Source organism: Onychostoma macrolepis, chromosome 08, assembly GCF_012432095.1.
Source record: "Onychostoma macrolepis isolate SWU-2019 chromosome 08, ASM1243209v1, whole genome shotgun sequence".
Taxonomy (NCBI): Eukaryota; Metazoa; Chordata; class Actinopteri; order Cypriniformes; family Cyprinidae; genus Onychostoma; species Onychostoma macrolepis.
Window position 1 is genome coordinate 22,971,777 of NC_081162.1, and position 17,316 is coordinate 22,989,092.

General features: G+C 33.6%; 2 protein-coding genes across 4 annotated transcripts; both read left to right on the forward strand.

The window, feature by feature from the left end:
* The first annotated feature begins 5,443 nt into the window (after positions 1-5,443).
* plekha2 (pleckstrin homology domain containing A2) lies at positions 5,444-11,517 on the forward strand. Of its 2 annotated transcripts, none has more exons than XM_058784767.1 (12): positions 5,444-5,821; positions 6,520-6,669; positions 6,814-6,870; positions 6,956-7,004; positions 7,105-7,202; positions 7,443-7,574; positions 7,654-7,770; positions 8,361-8,429; positions 8,533-8,603; positions 8,736-8,799; positions 9,218-9,295; positions 10,054-11,517. In XM_058784767.1, the coding sequence occupies exons 2-12, from the start codon at positions 6,529-6,531 to the stop codon at positions 10,315-10,317; spliced, it is 1,140 nt and encodes a 379-aa protein (XP_058640750.1). In that variant the 5' UTR covers positions 5,444-5,821; positions 6,520-6,528; the 3' UTR covers positions 10,318-11,517. The 2 variants fall into 2 exon arrangements, with proteins under 2 accessions (XP_058640750.1, XP_058640749.1); XM_058784766.1 differs by having other exon boundaries at positions 5,452-5,821; positions 10,021-11,517.
* Positions 11,518-11,883: 366 nt separating this feature from the next.
* Positions 11,884-17,240, forward strand: asb13b (ankyrin repeat and SOCS box containing 13b). Of its 2 annotated transcripts, none has more exons than XM_058784958.1 (6): positions 11,884-12,241; positions 13,555-13,754; positions 13,833-13,983; positions 15,078-15,212; positions 15,630-15,821; positions 16,339-17,240. In XM_058784958.1, exons 1-6 carry the CDS (start codon positions 12,190-12,192, stop codon positions 16,365-16,367), a joined length of 759 nt encoding a protein of 252 aa, XP_058640941.1. In that variant the 5' UTR covers positions 11,884-12,189; the 3' UTR covers positions 16,368-17,240. The 2 variants fall into 2 exon arrangements, with proteins under 2 accessions (XP_058640941.1, XP_058640940.1); XM_058784957.1 differs by having other exon boundaries at positions 11,885-12,241; positions 16,210-17,230.
* Positions 17,241-17,316: the final 76 nt, after the last annotated feature.

The following is a 17,316-nucleotide window of genomic DNA, read 5'->3' on the forward strand; positions in this document are numbered from 1 at the left end:
CCTAATTCCAGCTGAACACATCTGGTGTGACCTTAAGCCAAAAACTCATCACCAAACACCAATGACTTGTACATACAGTGTATAGACAAAGGTATTGGGACACCCCTTCTTTAGAACAGAAAAAGGCACTTCCAAAACTGGCAACAAAGATGGAAACATAATTCATGTAGGCTATTTCAAAATTGTATTTCCATCTCTGTTGCAATAGTTTTGGAAGTGTCTAAAACGACTGTGCCAATATGTAAAAGTCATTGGTGTTTAGTGATGAGTTTTTGGCTCAAGGTTTGCATTTAAAGCAGGGGCGGACTGGGGCTAAAAAGTGGCCCTGGACTTTTTGGCACAGAGCGGCCCACCACACTTTAAACCCACCAGCTCATTACAGAGCTATTTTTAACACTTACTAACATACAAATATAACACAATACAGATATATATATAAAATTATTATCATTAACATTAATGAATGACCATCATACTTCTTTACATTATAATTAGTCTTTCCTGGTGTATATGGCAATTTGTAAATAATATTTTTACACATCTCTTAGAGGGACAGTTTAAAATCACTAAAATTAAATGCCTACCATAATATCAGTCCATAATCAGTCTCTAGAAGACTTGGAATGTAGTGCAGAATGTGGACTGTTTTTATCTTTCAATTGCTTGACAAGGTTTTTTTTTTTAAATGAAGAATTGTATGATGATGAAAAATACAGTAAACTGTAATATGTGAAATATATAGAGTTACAATTTATAACAGCTGTTTTCTATGCAAATATATAGTAAACAATTTATTTCTGTGATCAAAGCTGAATTTTCAGCATCATTACTCCAGTCTTCACTGTCACATGAGCTTTCAGAAATCATTCTAATATGCTGATTTGCTCAAAAAACATTTCTGATTATTATCACTGTTGAAAACAGTTGTGTTGCTTCATATTTTTTTGTGGAAAATGTGATACATCATTCAGTCTAGAATAAGATTTAAAATAATAATACTTTCATTCAACAAGGTTGCATTAAAAAGTGGACGGATTGCATTGAATCTCGTTGTACTTGTACAATGACAAGATATTCATTCATTCATTCATTAAATTGATTTAAGTGACAGATTTAAGTGACTTATTACAAATTATTTGTATATAAAAAATGTTGTTCTTTAACTTTGTATTCAAATCCTGAAAAAGTTAGTGTCACAGTTTCCACAAAAATATTAAGAAACAAAAACGGTTTTCAGTATTGATAATAATAAGAACCATTATTAATAACTGAGCACAAATATTAATTGAAAATTATTAAGTTGCAAATCAGTATATTAGAATGATTTTTGAAGGACCATGTGACACTGAAGACTGGAGTAATGATGATGCTGAAAATTCAGCTTTGATCACAGAAATAAATACATTTAAACCGTTAAAACATTTACATTAAAATATCTTTAATAGGAAAATAGAACTTTCCTAATCACGACACTTGAAAGCGAAAGTCTTCAGATTTATGGATGAGGAGATACAACCCCCAATTTTGGAAGAAATATAACGATACAAACGTCTGCTGAAAACGGCTACGTCGATGTTTCTATGTAGCTACAATGTGGTAAACAATGCAAATGGCATTCAAATCTGAGAAATCCGAAAAGGCCAGGCCTAGTAGTTTGCATGCCTGAAAATTCATTAATAGTGCATTAATAGTGCTTGTTTAAAATCTCTTAACCTGTGCACAGCGCTCTTTGTTTACATTAGTTCAGAGTTACTGCTAGTTTTAATGTAAAAGAATGCAATTAACTTCACAAACTATACATCATTAAAAAGGTCTAAAACTCAAGCTTCATATCCATCTCGACTTCGTTTTTCATTTACATAACTCCTGGCATAAATTAAGAAATGACTGGCACTGGAAGTTTAAAAAAAGATTAAAAAGTCATTTTGGTTTAGTTTTGTCGAGGCCACGAGATATTAAGTCGTGGGAACGTGATAATACTGTATGTCGTGGCTATGAGTTTAATCATGCATAAACAAACCCGCGTGACCATAGCAACCTGGGATTATCAGAGATGTATTTATTAATATTTTATTTTTAATTAAGAAATTATAAAAAAAAAAAATGCATTATTAAATTATTATATTAACACCACCACGGGGTAATTTTACCCATGGCTGTTTTTCAAATAGGCTACATAATATATTTTCAATTAAAAATATCCAAGTCTTACAGTCATTGACTTTTACTAAAATTGTGTTATTTACAATCCCCCGTTTATTGTTAAAAAAATTGTTTAGATAAAACCAGAACAAAAATGGGGCATTTATACCTATAAGCGCCATCAGGACAAATTTACGCATAATTCCTGTCATCACGTTCAAATGAAGATGTTTTAGATGTTTATTCCTCTACTCATAAATGTTCAAACTTTGGATTAAATATTAATTTGTGTTTGCAATTTTTTTATCGTTTATGGTTCGCTACTGTGTTGCTTATTTATTCCTGAAAAAAAAATCTGAATTAAGATTAAGAGACAATTTTTATGATTACCCCAAGTTTATTGGTGTTGTTCTCTTATTCAAATGATAAATTATATAACTAAACAAATTCATTAATTAGGTGAAACTGTGCACTTGAATTTGTCATTGTACATCTTTTGCAATGTGGTGAATTAGTATTGCTTATAATAGTCTATTTAGGGTGTTTTAGTCATTTAAATAACATGGGTTATCTTGAAACATTTTATTAGCTATAATATTACAACACCCAAATATGTATTTATTTCCTCGTAATTCTTATTGTCATTGCAGACTGGTTTATATTCATCATTAAGAAAAGTGATTAGTGTAACCTGCTTAAAAATAGCTGTGAACATAAAACAACAGGGCAAAAACATAGCTGATGACTAAAAATAATAATTTTATGACTCTAGACATTGTGAAGACAGTGGCATAATACAGTGACATACTACGTTTTAGCCATATCAAAACAGTAGTCATGGCATGGGTAATTTGACCGCTGGCGCTTTTAGGTATACAGCGACCTCTGGTGGTTGAAGTGTTAACCATAGGCTACGTACTGGACTATATTGCACACATGTAGACAGCATTCGAATTAAGTTTATTATGAATAAATGTTACATAAAGTATAATAAAATAGGCCGACAAGAAAACATTTTTATCCATCCCACAAGTCTTGTAAGTCCATGTATTTTATTAGTATTAGTAATATTTTTATATTCGTTGTTATGTATTTGATTTATTTTCCCTTCATTTCGATCTCTTAACGTTCAGGGCTGTATAATAATAATAATAATAATAATAATAGCCTAATATACACATATATTACATAAAAAGACACGATCAACGGACTGTGGGATGGATAAATATATTTGATCAGTCTCTGATAATCCCAGGTTGCTATGGTCACGCGGGTTTGTTTATGCATGATTAAACTCATAGCCACGACATACAGTATTATCACGTTCCCACGACTTAATATCTCGTGGCCTCGACAAAACTAAACCAAAATGACTTTTTAATCTTTTTTTAAACTTCCAGTGCCAGTCATTTCTTAATTTATGCCAGGAGTTATGTAAATGAAAAACGAAGTCGAGATGGATATGAAGCTTGAGTCTTAGACCTTCTTAATGATGTATAGTTTGTGAAGTTAATTGCATTCTTTTACATTAAAACTAGCAGTAACTCTGAACTAATGTAAACAAAGAGCGCTGTGCACAGGTTAAGAGATTTTAAACAAGCACTATTAATGCACATTTAGTTAACCAGATGAAACAATACACATTTTAATGCTATAAAAGTGTGCACACATTGAGAGAAATAAACAGCAGATGTTCATATTAACAACTTCTTTAACTTGAGCAAACGCTGCTAATACACATATACATTTGTTAATAAAATGAAAACATGCATGTTTTAAAGCTAGTGAATGAAAGGAAACGATCTGCGTCTAGGGCCGAAGACGTCACTTCCAGGGAGGCATGCCCAGGCCTGTTGGACACGCCCCCGTCCCCTGACTCCACCCCCATGTCAAAACAGCGCCACAAAGTGAGACGCGCAGAAACGTGAAGCGCAAAGGGAAAACCGTATAGCAAACTCAAACTTGACTGAAACGCAAAATAAAAGCTGCATTGCAAATAAATTATTAGATATGGCCATGGAAAATATGTATTGCAAAATCATTGCTTTTGCTCTGTTTTATTTATCTATTTTGCAATTCTTTATTTTTATTTGCAAAACTTATTTTCTTTTTGCAATACTTCATTTTCTTTTGCAATTCTTTATTTTTCTTTGCAAAACTTATTTTCTTTTGCAAAACTTTATTTTCTTTTGCATATATATGCGGCATTAAATTGACTCCATAGTTAAAACATTTTGACATTGACGAGCGCTTTGAGCCGCCGCGGCTGCACTGAGCCAGAACGCGCTAAATTAATTAGAATGTTTATCTCAAGTGGGCCGCGTGGGCCATTCGTCTGGGCTGATGGAGCGATAGGCTATATTTACTGTAATTAATTAATTCTTTACATTTCCCGGTACTCCAGATGGCTAGTCCGCCACTGGGTCGGCCCATCTCGGGACCTGCGGCCGACTGGGCGAAATGCTTAACATTTATTATAATTAATATTATTATTATTTTAACCATAGTGAAATCGTGCAAGCGATAAAAACCCATCCTATGCGCTGTTGGCCTGTAAAAAAAACATGTATTTATATATATTTTTTAAAAATCTGACCGGCCCACATAAAAAAAAAAAAAATGGTCTGGCCCCTCTGGCATTTGGCAGAATTGCCCGATGGCCAATTCGCCACTGATTTAAAGTCACATATGCCTTATACACATTGTCATGTTAGAATAGAAAAGGTTCCAAGCTGTTGCTATAAAATTAGAAGCACACAATTCCCTTGAATATCATTAGCCTATATGCTTAAACATTTTTACACATGGAAATTACTACAGTAGCCTAGTCAAACCTGTTTATTAGAAGGGGGTGTCCCAATAGGCCTACTTTTGGCAATATAGCCCTAGTGTATTTTACCATTTCACAATTGAAAACATACTTGTGATTAGAGTGCATATCAAATACTTTTTTTAGTAGATTCAAAACCTGTAAGAGGCGTTGACTGTTTTAAACGAATTTTGCATGTTTACAATGAATCTTTTCTTAAAAATGTAAACGCTATTTGCAGGGCGAGGTTGATCACGCGCTCTCCAAATTGCAATTTGTCGCCATTCGCCCAGTTGTCATCAAAACGCATAAAAGTTTTTGTGATATATTAATGCTTTTCATACTTTTTTCAATGTAAAAAAAAACAACAACCAGAAACTGGTCGCAGTGGAAAGCGCTGGAGCAGCGAACTGTTGCTATGGATACCAAGTCAGATGATTCGCAGTCTGACCAAACTGTAAATTTAAAAATAATAAAACGTTTGACAGATGCTTCAATGTACTCTACTTTTAAAAGTGTTAAAACTTAAAAGTACTTGTATAAAAACAACTTCGCACGCTCTTGTCAAACCCTCGCCCATTGCGTCGTTACTGACAAGGCATCTACTGGGTTCCGCTTTCCGCATGTGAAAAAAATAAAGATCCACTACCGGATGCGTTTAGTTTTGGTTTTAACTCAACTTGCTGTCAACCCGGAAAGAGGCTGCGCTTGGGGCACAGGGCTCGGCTTTCGGCGCGGAGCTTTCATCTGTTTTCGCGGATAAATGAACGCACGTTGTGTGTGTATCGTGTTCCGATAGAGCGCCGAATAACACGCACACACACAGCAGAACGCGGATGAGTCACCAGCCTTTGGGATTTTGGAAGTGAAGTAAGTTGATATTAGGTGTGGCAGTTATGCGCAGTACCAACTTCCTCTCATACTCATAATACCGTTTTCCATGGGAGTTCATGAAAACCTGGTCCAGGTGAACCACACCTGAATCCACCTGTCATGAACCCTCTGGAAACTTGCTTTTGCTCTGCTTATGCTGGATTTACAGGATTCCCACGCTTATGAAAACTCTTACTTTAAACTCTTACAGTCATTTATTTTTCAAGCTATGCTCAGCTCTACTATTTTTATCGCTTAGAAATTACTCTTAGTAAATGTAGCCTCTATAAAATACATTTTAGTTATCTAATCACGAGCTATTGGAATAGTCATAAATAAATTTTTTATAAAATGTGGGAACCCTGGATCTATTATTGACAGAATAAAGACAAAAAATGACCATATTCTAATAAGTACTGATAGATAATGATTTACTGATTTATTATTATAAGGCTATTTTCGTTGTTGCATTTTTTTTGTAAATATTGTATAATGATTGTTTCTAAATCAGTTTCTATTTATATCTGTGTGTAGGCCTATATCTATATATCTGTCTGTTTCTAAATCAATTTCTAGTTTTGTTTCAAGTTAATTTATTTAAACAAGGGACCAAGAGTTACGTGTGAGATTGAGAGATTTATTTCTTTATTTTTTCTTTATTATTATTATTACTTATTCATTCATTTGTTTTGTAGATCTGGGACATGCCTTACCTGGACAGACAAAATCGGACCTGTGGATTCCTGGATATTGAGGAAAATGAGAACAGTGATAAGTTTTATCGGCGTTATTTTATCTTGGATACTCATGAGAATTTTCTCCTCTGGTATATGGACAATCCACAGGTATTGCTCTTTGTGTTCAAGTTGCAGTATGGCTTTACAGAGGATTTTCTTATTTACCTACACTGCAAACCTCAACTTTGCATTTTAAAAATTTTAATCCTGTATTTTTGCATAACTATTTTTACTTGTTTCCTTAAAAAACAGAACTTACCTCCGGGAACAAAGTTTGTTGGAAGTTTACGACTCAGTTACATTTCAAAGGTATCAAATTCTACCATAATAGAAAAAGAAATACAAGACTTTTTTTATAATTACTTATTTCGCTTTTGATTGAACTTGTTTGTAGGTTAATGAAGCATCAGTAAAGCAGAAACCAAAAGCAGAATTCTGCCTTGGTAAGTACATAAAGTGGGTATGGTTTTTTGTTGTTGTTGTTTTTGTTTTTCTCCTCACAGTATCAATAACTTTTTATTTTAAATTTTTTTTGTCTTCCAGTAATACATGCATTGTCCAGACGGTACTTTCTGCAGGCCAATGATGCTATGGACTTGAAGGAATGGGTCGTTGCTCTGAATAATGCCACCAAAATTACAGTATGTGGAGATTTTTGTATACATACTGTTATGTTTGGTGTTTTCTTTGTCATATCTCATCCTAATAAAAATGACAAACCTGGACTTAATCCACAAATAAGCAATTTTAGAGCCTTTGCAACATCAGTTAGGAGATGAAAAATGAGATTATACTTTGATTAATGCAAAGTCATATACAGTTGTATCTGAATAAACTAATGAAACTAATGCATATATTAATCAGTACATATCTTTTTTAAGGTTCCAAAAGCATCACCAGTGACCCAAAGCTCTGATGCCACAAATGTTTCAAACCCAAGTCAGTCAACATCTCGACAGGCGTATAAAACAGAAATTGTGGGAGGTGTGGTTGTGCACACGCCAGTCCAGCAGGTGACGTATTTATATGTGTTCTTTGTTCATCTTTTTACTTTAGGAAAATATGAATATTAATCTGTTGTGTATTTCTCAGAGTGAAAATGAGGACGTCTTCACGAGTGAACTAGGATCACACGTCACTTTAAGGAGATGTCAAAGTGTGCGTCCAAATGTCATGAGGTCTGGCTACTGTGTCAAGCAAGGCAATGTGGTAAGTGTCATATCAGTTGGGTAGAATCAGTTTTTGCAGATAAAATGCCATAGATGTAGTTGTTAAAGGAATAGTTCACCCAAAAATGAAAATTTACTCAGCCTCAATCAATCTGAGATGTAGCCTGGTTGAGTTTGTTTCTTCATTGGAATGTATTACCAATGGATCCTCTGCAGCGAATGGGTGCCGTCAGAATGAGAGTCCAAACAGCTGTTAAAAACATCACAATAATCCACACAAGCACAGTCCATCAATTAATGTCTTGATAGGTAAAAAAAAAAAAGTGTTTGTTAGTAATCTGTTCAGAAACAAAATAATCAACTACTTGGATGGCCGGAGGATGGGTACATTTTCAGCAAAATTAAATTTTGGGGTGAAACTGTTCCTTTAATTTTGCATATTGTTATGCAAAATTATATTAATACTATGCAGTTCATAGTATTATTACATTATTTCTGTACAATACAATTTTGTACAATATGTAATTGGATCACCACTTGATGTCCAGTGTCAATCTACAATAGATACTTCTATAAAAATATGTTAAAAGAATTTTGTTAGCACCACAATTAAACTGCATAATTTTTCAGAGGAAAAGCTGGAAGAGGAGGTTTTTTATTCTAGATGGCCAAACTGTGAGCTACTATAAATCTGAAATGGTAAGATGCTGGAATGGTAAACTCTTTAAAAGAATGCAAATGATTCACATGATTTCCGTATATAATGAACAGATAAATAAACCAGTACTCTGTTTCATTTTAGGACAAAGAACCATTGCGCAGTATTCGATTGCAGGATGTGATGAAAGTTAACGAGTGTCTTGTGAAATCAGGGTGAGAACGCTGCCTCCTCCGTGTGTGTGTGTGTTATTATTAGAAGAAATTTAAAAGAGATTTATAATGAAGTTTTTATTTGCTTTGTTGTACATAAGAGTTTTTTGTCATTAATTGTGTTGTTTGTTGTAGAGATCTGCTGTCTCGTGATAACCTTTTTGAAATCATCACCAATACCAGAACCTTCTACATCCAGGTAACTCTGAACTAAATGAATTTAGAATGACCCTGGCGTCAGTGATAAAGATAATAAATTTTAAAATAAATCATGTTGGTGTAGGTGGACAACATATTGTGCACGTGTTTCATCTCATTGACTAGCATCCAAATCTGCAGCTGTGTCAATGTATTTAAAGATCAACTGTTTTTTGAATAATCCTTGCATAAATGCTCTGTCACTCAAGCGAAACATAAATAACTTATTATAAATGCTTTTCAAGTATGTGACAGGTGTTTATGTGGCTAATGTACTGTTGAGCCATGTTGTAAATGCAAATGAGGCTTATGGAGATCTTTGATCCTTTGTTTCATATAGCACAACTAAACAACTTGAAGTTAAAAATGTCAGCTTAACCTGCTTTTGTGTGTGTGTTTGTGTTTGTGTTTGTGTACAGACAGACACCCCAGAAGACATGAAGGGCTGGATCAAGGATATATCCTCAAAAATTCAAGACTTTAGAGGGCCATCTAAGGTAAATATTCTTAAAGTGTTTAAAATTATTAGATCTTTTGATCTTTCAGATTTTATTTATTCTTTCAGGTATTATTATTTGATTAGTTGTTTGTTATATTCAATGCTATTTCTCGTACTTTTCAGATATTGTTTAGTAATATGTTTCAATGTTCAGACAGCCAGTTTTCATTCCATTTGATTTATGAATATGTGACGCTCAACCTCAGAACCAGTCATAAGTAGCACGGGTATATTTGTAGCAAAAAACAAAAAATACATTGTATGGGTCAAATTTATGGATTTTTCTGCCAAAAATCATTAGGATATTAAGTAAAGATCATGTTCCATAAAGATATTTTGTAAATTTACTACTGAAAATATATCAAAACTTAACTTTTGATTAGTAATATGCATTAATTCTTTGCACCGGATTTTTTTTTGCATTAGATTCCAGATTTTCAAATAGTTGTATCTCGGCCAAATACTGTCCAGTCCTAACTTATTTATTCAGCTTTCAGATGATGTATAAATCTCAATTTCCAAAAATAATTAAATTAATTAAATATAAATACCACATTTTTATCACCATGCAACACAAAACGCATTACATCACATCAACTTGTAGTTTTCTTTTATAAATGTTTTTCTCTCTCAAAAAAAGTATCTTAGGACATTTTTAAAAAATAAATAAAAAAAAAACCTATAAACGAGCATTTCTGACAGTTATCCTCCCTTGATTGACAGTTGCACTCTTCCGGCAAAACCTTTTCTGCGCAGAGGAAGCCTCAGCTTGTGAAGTCCTGCTCCACTGCAGATTCGTGGCAGCCGTGGACTCCGGTGCCCAATCAGGAGAAGCATTTGAAGGAAGAGGGTCAGAGAGAAGGGCCGTACAGCTCTCTTCCCTCACTCTCACACATGGGCCACATCTTTCAGTCAACAACTCGACAATCTCGACAACGACACCATTCCCAGCCTCAACTCGCTCCCAGCGAAACAGACTTTCCTGACAGTCTTGACAATCTCCGCTCCACTGATGTTTAAGTTGCTTTAATGGATACTGCTGGCCAGCACTTGGATAGTGTTATGATTTTAGCCTTTTGATTGTTGCTTTTCTTGTTCAGTGGTGCGCACACAAGTGCTTCAGTCATTGCAATGCTGCTCACTTACTCTAAAGGAATAGTTCCCAAATTTAGTTCCTAAATAGTACCCAAAAATTCTGTCATTATTTACTCAACCTCCTGTCAAGCTCCGACAATTAATGTATGGCAAGAATTGTGCACCAATTCTTCAAGCAATTACTGTTGTCTTTCTACAGAAAAAACTAAATAATTTTGGAACAAAAAAAACAAAAAAAATGGTTTGGAACGATATGTAGAGGAGAATTGTCATTTTGGCTGAACTATTCCTGTCAAAGAAAGTGTCGTTTTATGTATGTATGAATGTAAAATTAGGAAGGATCATCTGGTGAAGACATTTCATGTGTTGTATTGATATAGTAAATTCCCCAAGACAAAGTGGGGTCTGAAAGTCTGAGACAACTTGTGAAATGCTTTTATTTTGTATTATGTAATATACTGTATGTGTATAATGATATTTTCAGCTCAGAGTTGAAAAAACAAAACATTGTCTTAGTATTTGGTAGATCCATCTTTTGCTTTAATGACAGCAGTACTAGAGCTGACATGAACTGAACTTGTTATCCAGCATGATTTAAGAATGTCCCAAAGAGCATCTTGTGCACTGCAATGAAAATGTGCTTTTTTGATTATTTTGCTTTGTTTTACATCATAACTTTGTTTTTAAAATATGAAATATTTACATTTCAAGATAAAAAAACTCAATTTTCAGTGTGGTCTCAAACTTTTGGACCCGCTTGTACACTTGAAAGTAATGTTGGTACGTGTGGTAGACTTCAGTCAAGGCAAATGGACTTATTTTGAAGACATTTTGTTTTGTTTTTTTTTTCCTCAATATCACTAATGAAGGCGCTTGAACGATTAGGTAAACTTCGACTAGACATTCTATGATGATTTTCGTGACTGAAAACATTTTAAAATCGATTGCTTTGAAATGCCTGAAAATGTTAATAGAATTCTTCCTTTTGTTGTTGTGAATGGTACTACATGTTGAAAAGTAGGTAATGTTTCTGTTGCTCAAACTACTTGTTTTTTATATGCGTCATTGCTAGATATGCATCATCGCTTTGCACATGAAATAAACCAGACCTTGAAGGAAAGAAAATGGTAGTCTTTGCTCCTCCTGTCCAAACAGCGTCGCGCTTTGACACTGAACCGAAATTCCAAACTTGCTCATGATAAAGCAGAGCGGTCTCAAAATGGGCGGAGTTTGGCGGCCAGACCGTTTTCTCTAATTGGTCAGATATAAATATGCTATTTTTCTAAATAATTTACATTTTCCTAATTCAGTTGCTGTTACATTTTAAGAATGATATCATTCAGATTTAAATTATCCTTCAGTTTACGGCCGACGTAAACGCGCATCGTCACGTGATACAAACGACTTTTCTCAGCGCTGATGAGAATGGACCAATCACAACCGCTTATTCGCCATCCGCTGTTCATTTGCTTTTTTTTAAACAGGCTGCTGGTGCGGCTTCGCATTTATGTCAGATACCGGTCTTTCAAACGAACCATTTTAAACTATCACAATTTTAATAGACAAATATATCCAATAAGACGAAAAAACACCCTCAGATTTGAATCCGGCCTAACGAGAATTCGTGTTTTTGAGCCACAATGCGCCCCCTGCATGAGAACAGCTTCATGTCTCTACAGCTACAGCATCATTCGCCACAGAACTGAAATCAGGTCAAGTGTTTGTAAACTATGGCTGACCCTCATGCCGCTATGTGACGCACATATTCTTCGTTTATTCTCTTATAAATAGGAGTATATGATGGAATTTGAAATAACGCGCACAAGACCTTCGCTTTTTGGCGACATTGGTAAGTTAACCTGCAGATGCAAGATGTCTGACCTGTTATACGAGACTTGTTAGACTGTAAGTAACCAGGTAATCATTTGACTGCAGGACAGAGTTCACTGTGACTGTATGACACGCTTTCATATAGTTGGCTAGATCAAGGCTCGATGACAAATATTGCTGCCAGAACTGTAGTGTGATCACACGCCGTTTGGCCTTGAATCAGTCACCAATGACAATTAGTAGATTTCTAAAGCCCTGGATCAGTGTGACCTGAGTCAACAGATGGATGAGTCAGTTTCACTGTCTGCTCGTGTCCTTTGGAAATGTTCCTTTACTGTGCAATTAAATAAGTAAATCATTTATACACCACGACACTGTTACATTCCTTATTAAAACACTGCAATGATCAGGAGTGTTTGAAATGGCCACAATGGCCTGAACTTAATTTCCCAGAATGCTGTAGTTTGACCTCACATCTTCAAATGGAGTACAACAGCAAGACTTTAACAGAAGTAATTTGTTGTTGTACTGAGCTGAATGAAATTTCTTTGTGTGACTGTGCTGAAATGTTTAAAATTATATATAAATATGTCTTCCTATTATTATTCAAATTAAAATTCCAGTGCATGAATTGATAATGGCTTAGTTTGATTTTTAATTTAATTTTGGTACTTCTAAGAATACTATGGTATTACTATGATAGTAGCATAATACTTTTATAAAAACAATAAACGTTTCTCGTGCATTATAATGTGTCTGCTTAATTTGATTTATTTATTGTTTTTTTTGTGAGCAAAAAACCATGATTTACAGAAGACATCCACTAACAATAGTTCATATAACATTAAAATCTTGTTAGTCATATTTATAACAATAATCATTAGATCTAAGGATCACAGTGCAGCTCTTTACTGTAATTTTCTTTAATAATCTGTATCAATCTTTGCCACTATCCACTAGATTTTACCCACTTGACATCAAGATATTTTAGTCAGTCAAATATAATACCATTTTGTATGATCACTTTTTTTCTTTTACATATTTTAATAAGTACAGATCAGAATAAGTATGTTGTTTCATTTTTGCATAAATCTATCTATTACACTGAATGATGATGAAACTTTATTTTACCCATGTTTTGACAGTTTATTTTCACAAAGGTTATTTGAAACATAAAATCACTTACATTTATGTAAAATGGGACGTCTTGTAGAACCATGATTCCGTTTGGTGTCTAAATTGACCTTTACGTTACCGATGAATTATTTGAAAATCATTTATATATGTACCCTAAACACCTATCTCACCTCTTCCTCCTCATTCTACCTGCAGCTCATGGTCTGGGGTTCTGGACCGATCGTTCGGCGGTGCATGAGGCCGCAGCTCAGGGCAGAGCTGTGCAGCTCCAAAAACTGATTGAGAATGGAGCATCTGTCAACATCGTGGCTGTAGACTCAATTACACCCCTGCACGAGGCCTGTATTCAGGGCCAGACACAGTGTGTGAAGCTGCTCCTGGATGCTGGAGCTCATGTAAGAATGTTCTCCATACTGCAGGCCTCATGAATCTGTCAGCACATCGGTTGTTTATATTAGTGTCACTGTTAACAGGTTGATGCTCGTAACATTGACGGCAGCACTCCGTTGTGTGATGCCTGTGCTGCTGGTAGCCTGGAGTGTGTGAAGTTGCTGTTAGAACATGGAGCAACGGTGAATCCTCCCCTCTTCACATTCTCACCCCTGCACGAGGCCTGCATGGGCGGTAAATGAACTGCTTGATGTAACACAGGGCTGATTATGTATGTTTATTAAGGCTGTCAGGTGATTTAAGAAATGATTATTATTTTATTAATATATAATATTAAATATAAAATTTAATCTAGATTAATTTATGTATGTTTATTAGGGCTATCAACTCATTAAAAATAAATAATAATTTAAATTTTTGTTAGTATTATAATTATGTTAATATATAATATATATATATATAAGATATAACCCAGGTTAATAAAAAAAAAATTATTAACTCAGGAAGTATTATTATATCTAAACATTTAATCTAGGGTCATTTATGTATGTCTATTAGGGCTGACAGCTGATTAAAAGAAATAATAATAATAATGCATTTTATTATAATTATTTTGTTATTCTTTATATTTATTTTCTTGTATTAATAATATAATATTAGATCTAAAATTAGGGCTATGTTATTAGGGTATGTTCATTAGGGCTGTCAACTGATTAAAATAAATGATTATTTAATATATTTATATAACAATTATTATATAAAATATAGTATTATATATATTTTATTATGTGTGTCAACTGATTAAAAGAAATATAATATATTAATACATAATTACTATATAATATAGTATATATATATATATATATATATATATATATATATATATATATATATATACAATTTAACCTAGGGTAATTTATGTATGTTTATTACAGCTGTCAACTGGTTAAAAGAAATGATAATAAAATAATAATAATAATAATTATAAATAAATAATCATTAAAAGACATAATGTATTAATTCATTCATTCATTATAATAATGTAATCATTTATAATGATATATAATATCTCAAATGTAACCTAGAGTTGTTTGTTTATTTATTAGTGCCACCAATTGTTTATAGAACTGATTATTATTATTAGTAGTAGTAGTAGTAGTAGTATTAACATTATATTATTCTATTAATATTTAATTACATAATATTAAAAAATAAAGTAATTATGATTATATTAATCATACACTGATTACATTTTAAAATGAATTACAGGTAACCACATATATCAATATTTGATGAGAGGAAAATCTCAAATATGTTTTGTCTGCCAGGGAACTCTAAATGTGTTCAGCTCATGATTGATGAAGGTGCGTTCATGGAAGCTCATGACTGTCACTTTGGCACTCCTCTGCATGTGGCCTGTGCAAGACAACATCTCGACTGCGTCAAAGTTCTGCTCAATGCAGGTCAGTTTCTGCATATACGTTTTATTTTTATTTGAAATTTGGTTAATGCATTAGCTAACTTGATTCACAGTGAGCAATATATTTTTTACAGCATTTATTAGTCTTTGTTAATACAATTATTCATGTTAGTTCACAGTGCATTAAGTAATGGTAGCAGAAACAACACTAGATTCTAAAAATCTATTAGTAAATGTTGAAATAAGATTATTAAATAATAAAGATAAATAAATGCTCATTATTGTATTGTTCATTACTAGTTCATGCTACTAAAGTAGTTAACTAATGTGAACAAAATAGTAAGCTCACTAACTTAAAATGAACATACATCAAATCTCTTGTTCTTTCATTGTACCTCATAGTAAATTATGCTTCCAATGATGTATGTGTATTCTTTTATGTATTTGATCCTGCTTTTAGGTGCAAATGTAAATGCTGCTAAACTTCACGAGACCGCACTGCATCATGCTGCCAAAGTGAAAAATCTGGAACTAATTGAGCTTTTGGTAGAATTTGGGGGAAATGTTTTTGCCAGAGACAACCTCGGAAAAAAGCCCATTCAGTACACCAGAGCCAGCTCAGCGCCTGCAATCTGCCTAGAGTTTTATGAATGTAAGTTGAGGTGCTTTGTTTCTAAGTTTTGGATCTGGTATAATGATAGAAGAGTTCAGTCATATCATGAGATATCAAATTTCCTTGTTTCTCTGAGAAACATACTAATACACTAAACATAGTGTAACATTTGAAACGTCCTCCTAAGTCCAACCAGCCCATTTACTGAAACTAAATCCCTAAAAAGAAGGGAAGCACAGCATCAAAAAATAGCCTGTTTTATTTTAAGGGTTAGAGTACAAGTGCAAAATTTAGAAAAATAATAATATGACTCCTTTAAAGTCAGTGAATTGCAAGAATGAAATGTGTTTTTATTACAGTAGTTTGGCTAAAGCAGTAAATTAATTTACGTGGTCCCAATGACAACTTCTTGTTTGACATCTTCCAGCCACACCTCTCAGTCTTCAGCAATTATGCAGAATTGCTTTCAGAAATGCCCTCGGGAAACGGGCGCTGGGGGTGTTAACTCAACTGGGCCTCCCAAACCGAATCATCTGTTTCCTGTCTTATTTACCAGCTCCTCCCCTGGAGCTCTTCCAGTCCTGACGATCTGCTCTGCTGCTTCTGTCCAGGTCATGAATAATGGCCACGGCACTGACTGTGTTTAAGAATAAGGGAGATTCCTTATTGTGAAGCGCAGCTACTGTAACAGCTGCCCTCAGTATTTGTCACGTATGTTTGATATTTTCCCGCTGTTACAGCAGCGAACCAACAGAACACATGGACATTTGATATGGAGGCAGTTTACTGCCAAAATTCCTACAATAATTTGACTTGGAAAGAAGCACCTTTCACTGTATTTTCTGTATCTTACAATGAGGCAATTAATCCAAACCATAATACTAGTTGTAAAATTGACTTTCATAATCTGCATTGTATGATTTCATTTAAGTTATTAGATTTGTAAATGCACTGTGTATATAAAATAGTATTATTTTAATTCAGTTTTATATGAATTATGCAAATTGTGTATATCATAGCTAGTTCTCATTTGAATGTATATAAAATATACATAAATATAAATGAATGTTGTACATAGATTGTTTTAAAATGTTGTTTTGGTTTTACTTCTGTTGTGTTTACTTCTTATTGAACATCATTGTAACAGAAATTGTAATTTCTTAATTACACAGTATTACAGTTATGTTTTACTTGACCTGTGGTGAGAATTGACCAGACTTACTTCTTACAAGGACACAATAGATTTGTTGTATTTTTTTTTTTTTTCTTTTTTCAGTCACTGCTCTAAAGTCTTAATTTTGCTGCAGTCTGTGCATACCGATATTAAAGGTTTTATAATATATTTTGCTGTTTCTCTGCACTTGCTAAATTCTCTTTACTAGTCAGATGCAAGTATCAATTCACGTTAAGTAAAAATATGTTAAATAGAAGTGCAAAAATTACAATTTTATTCCTACACGAACAGGAACGCTACCGTTGCACTTTTATTATCTTAGTTTTGTTTTCTACATCATCAGACATGGCCGTATTGCAT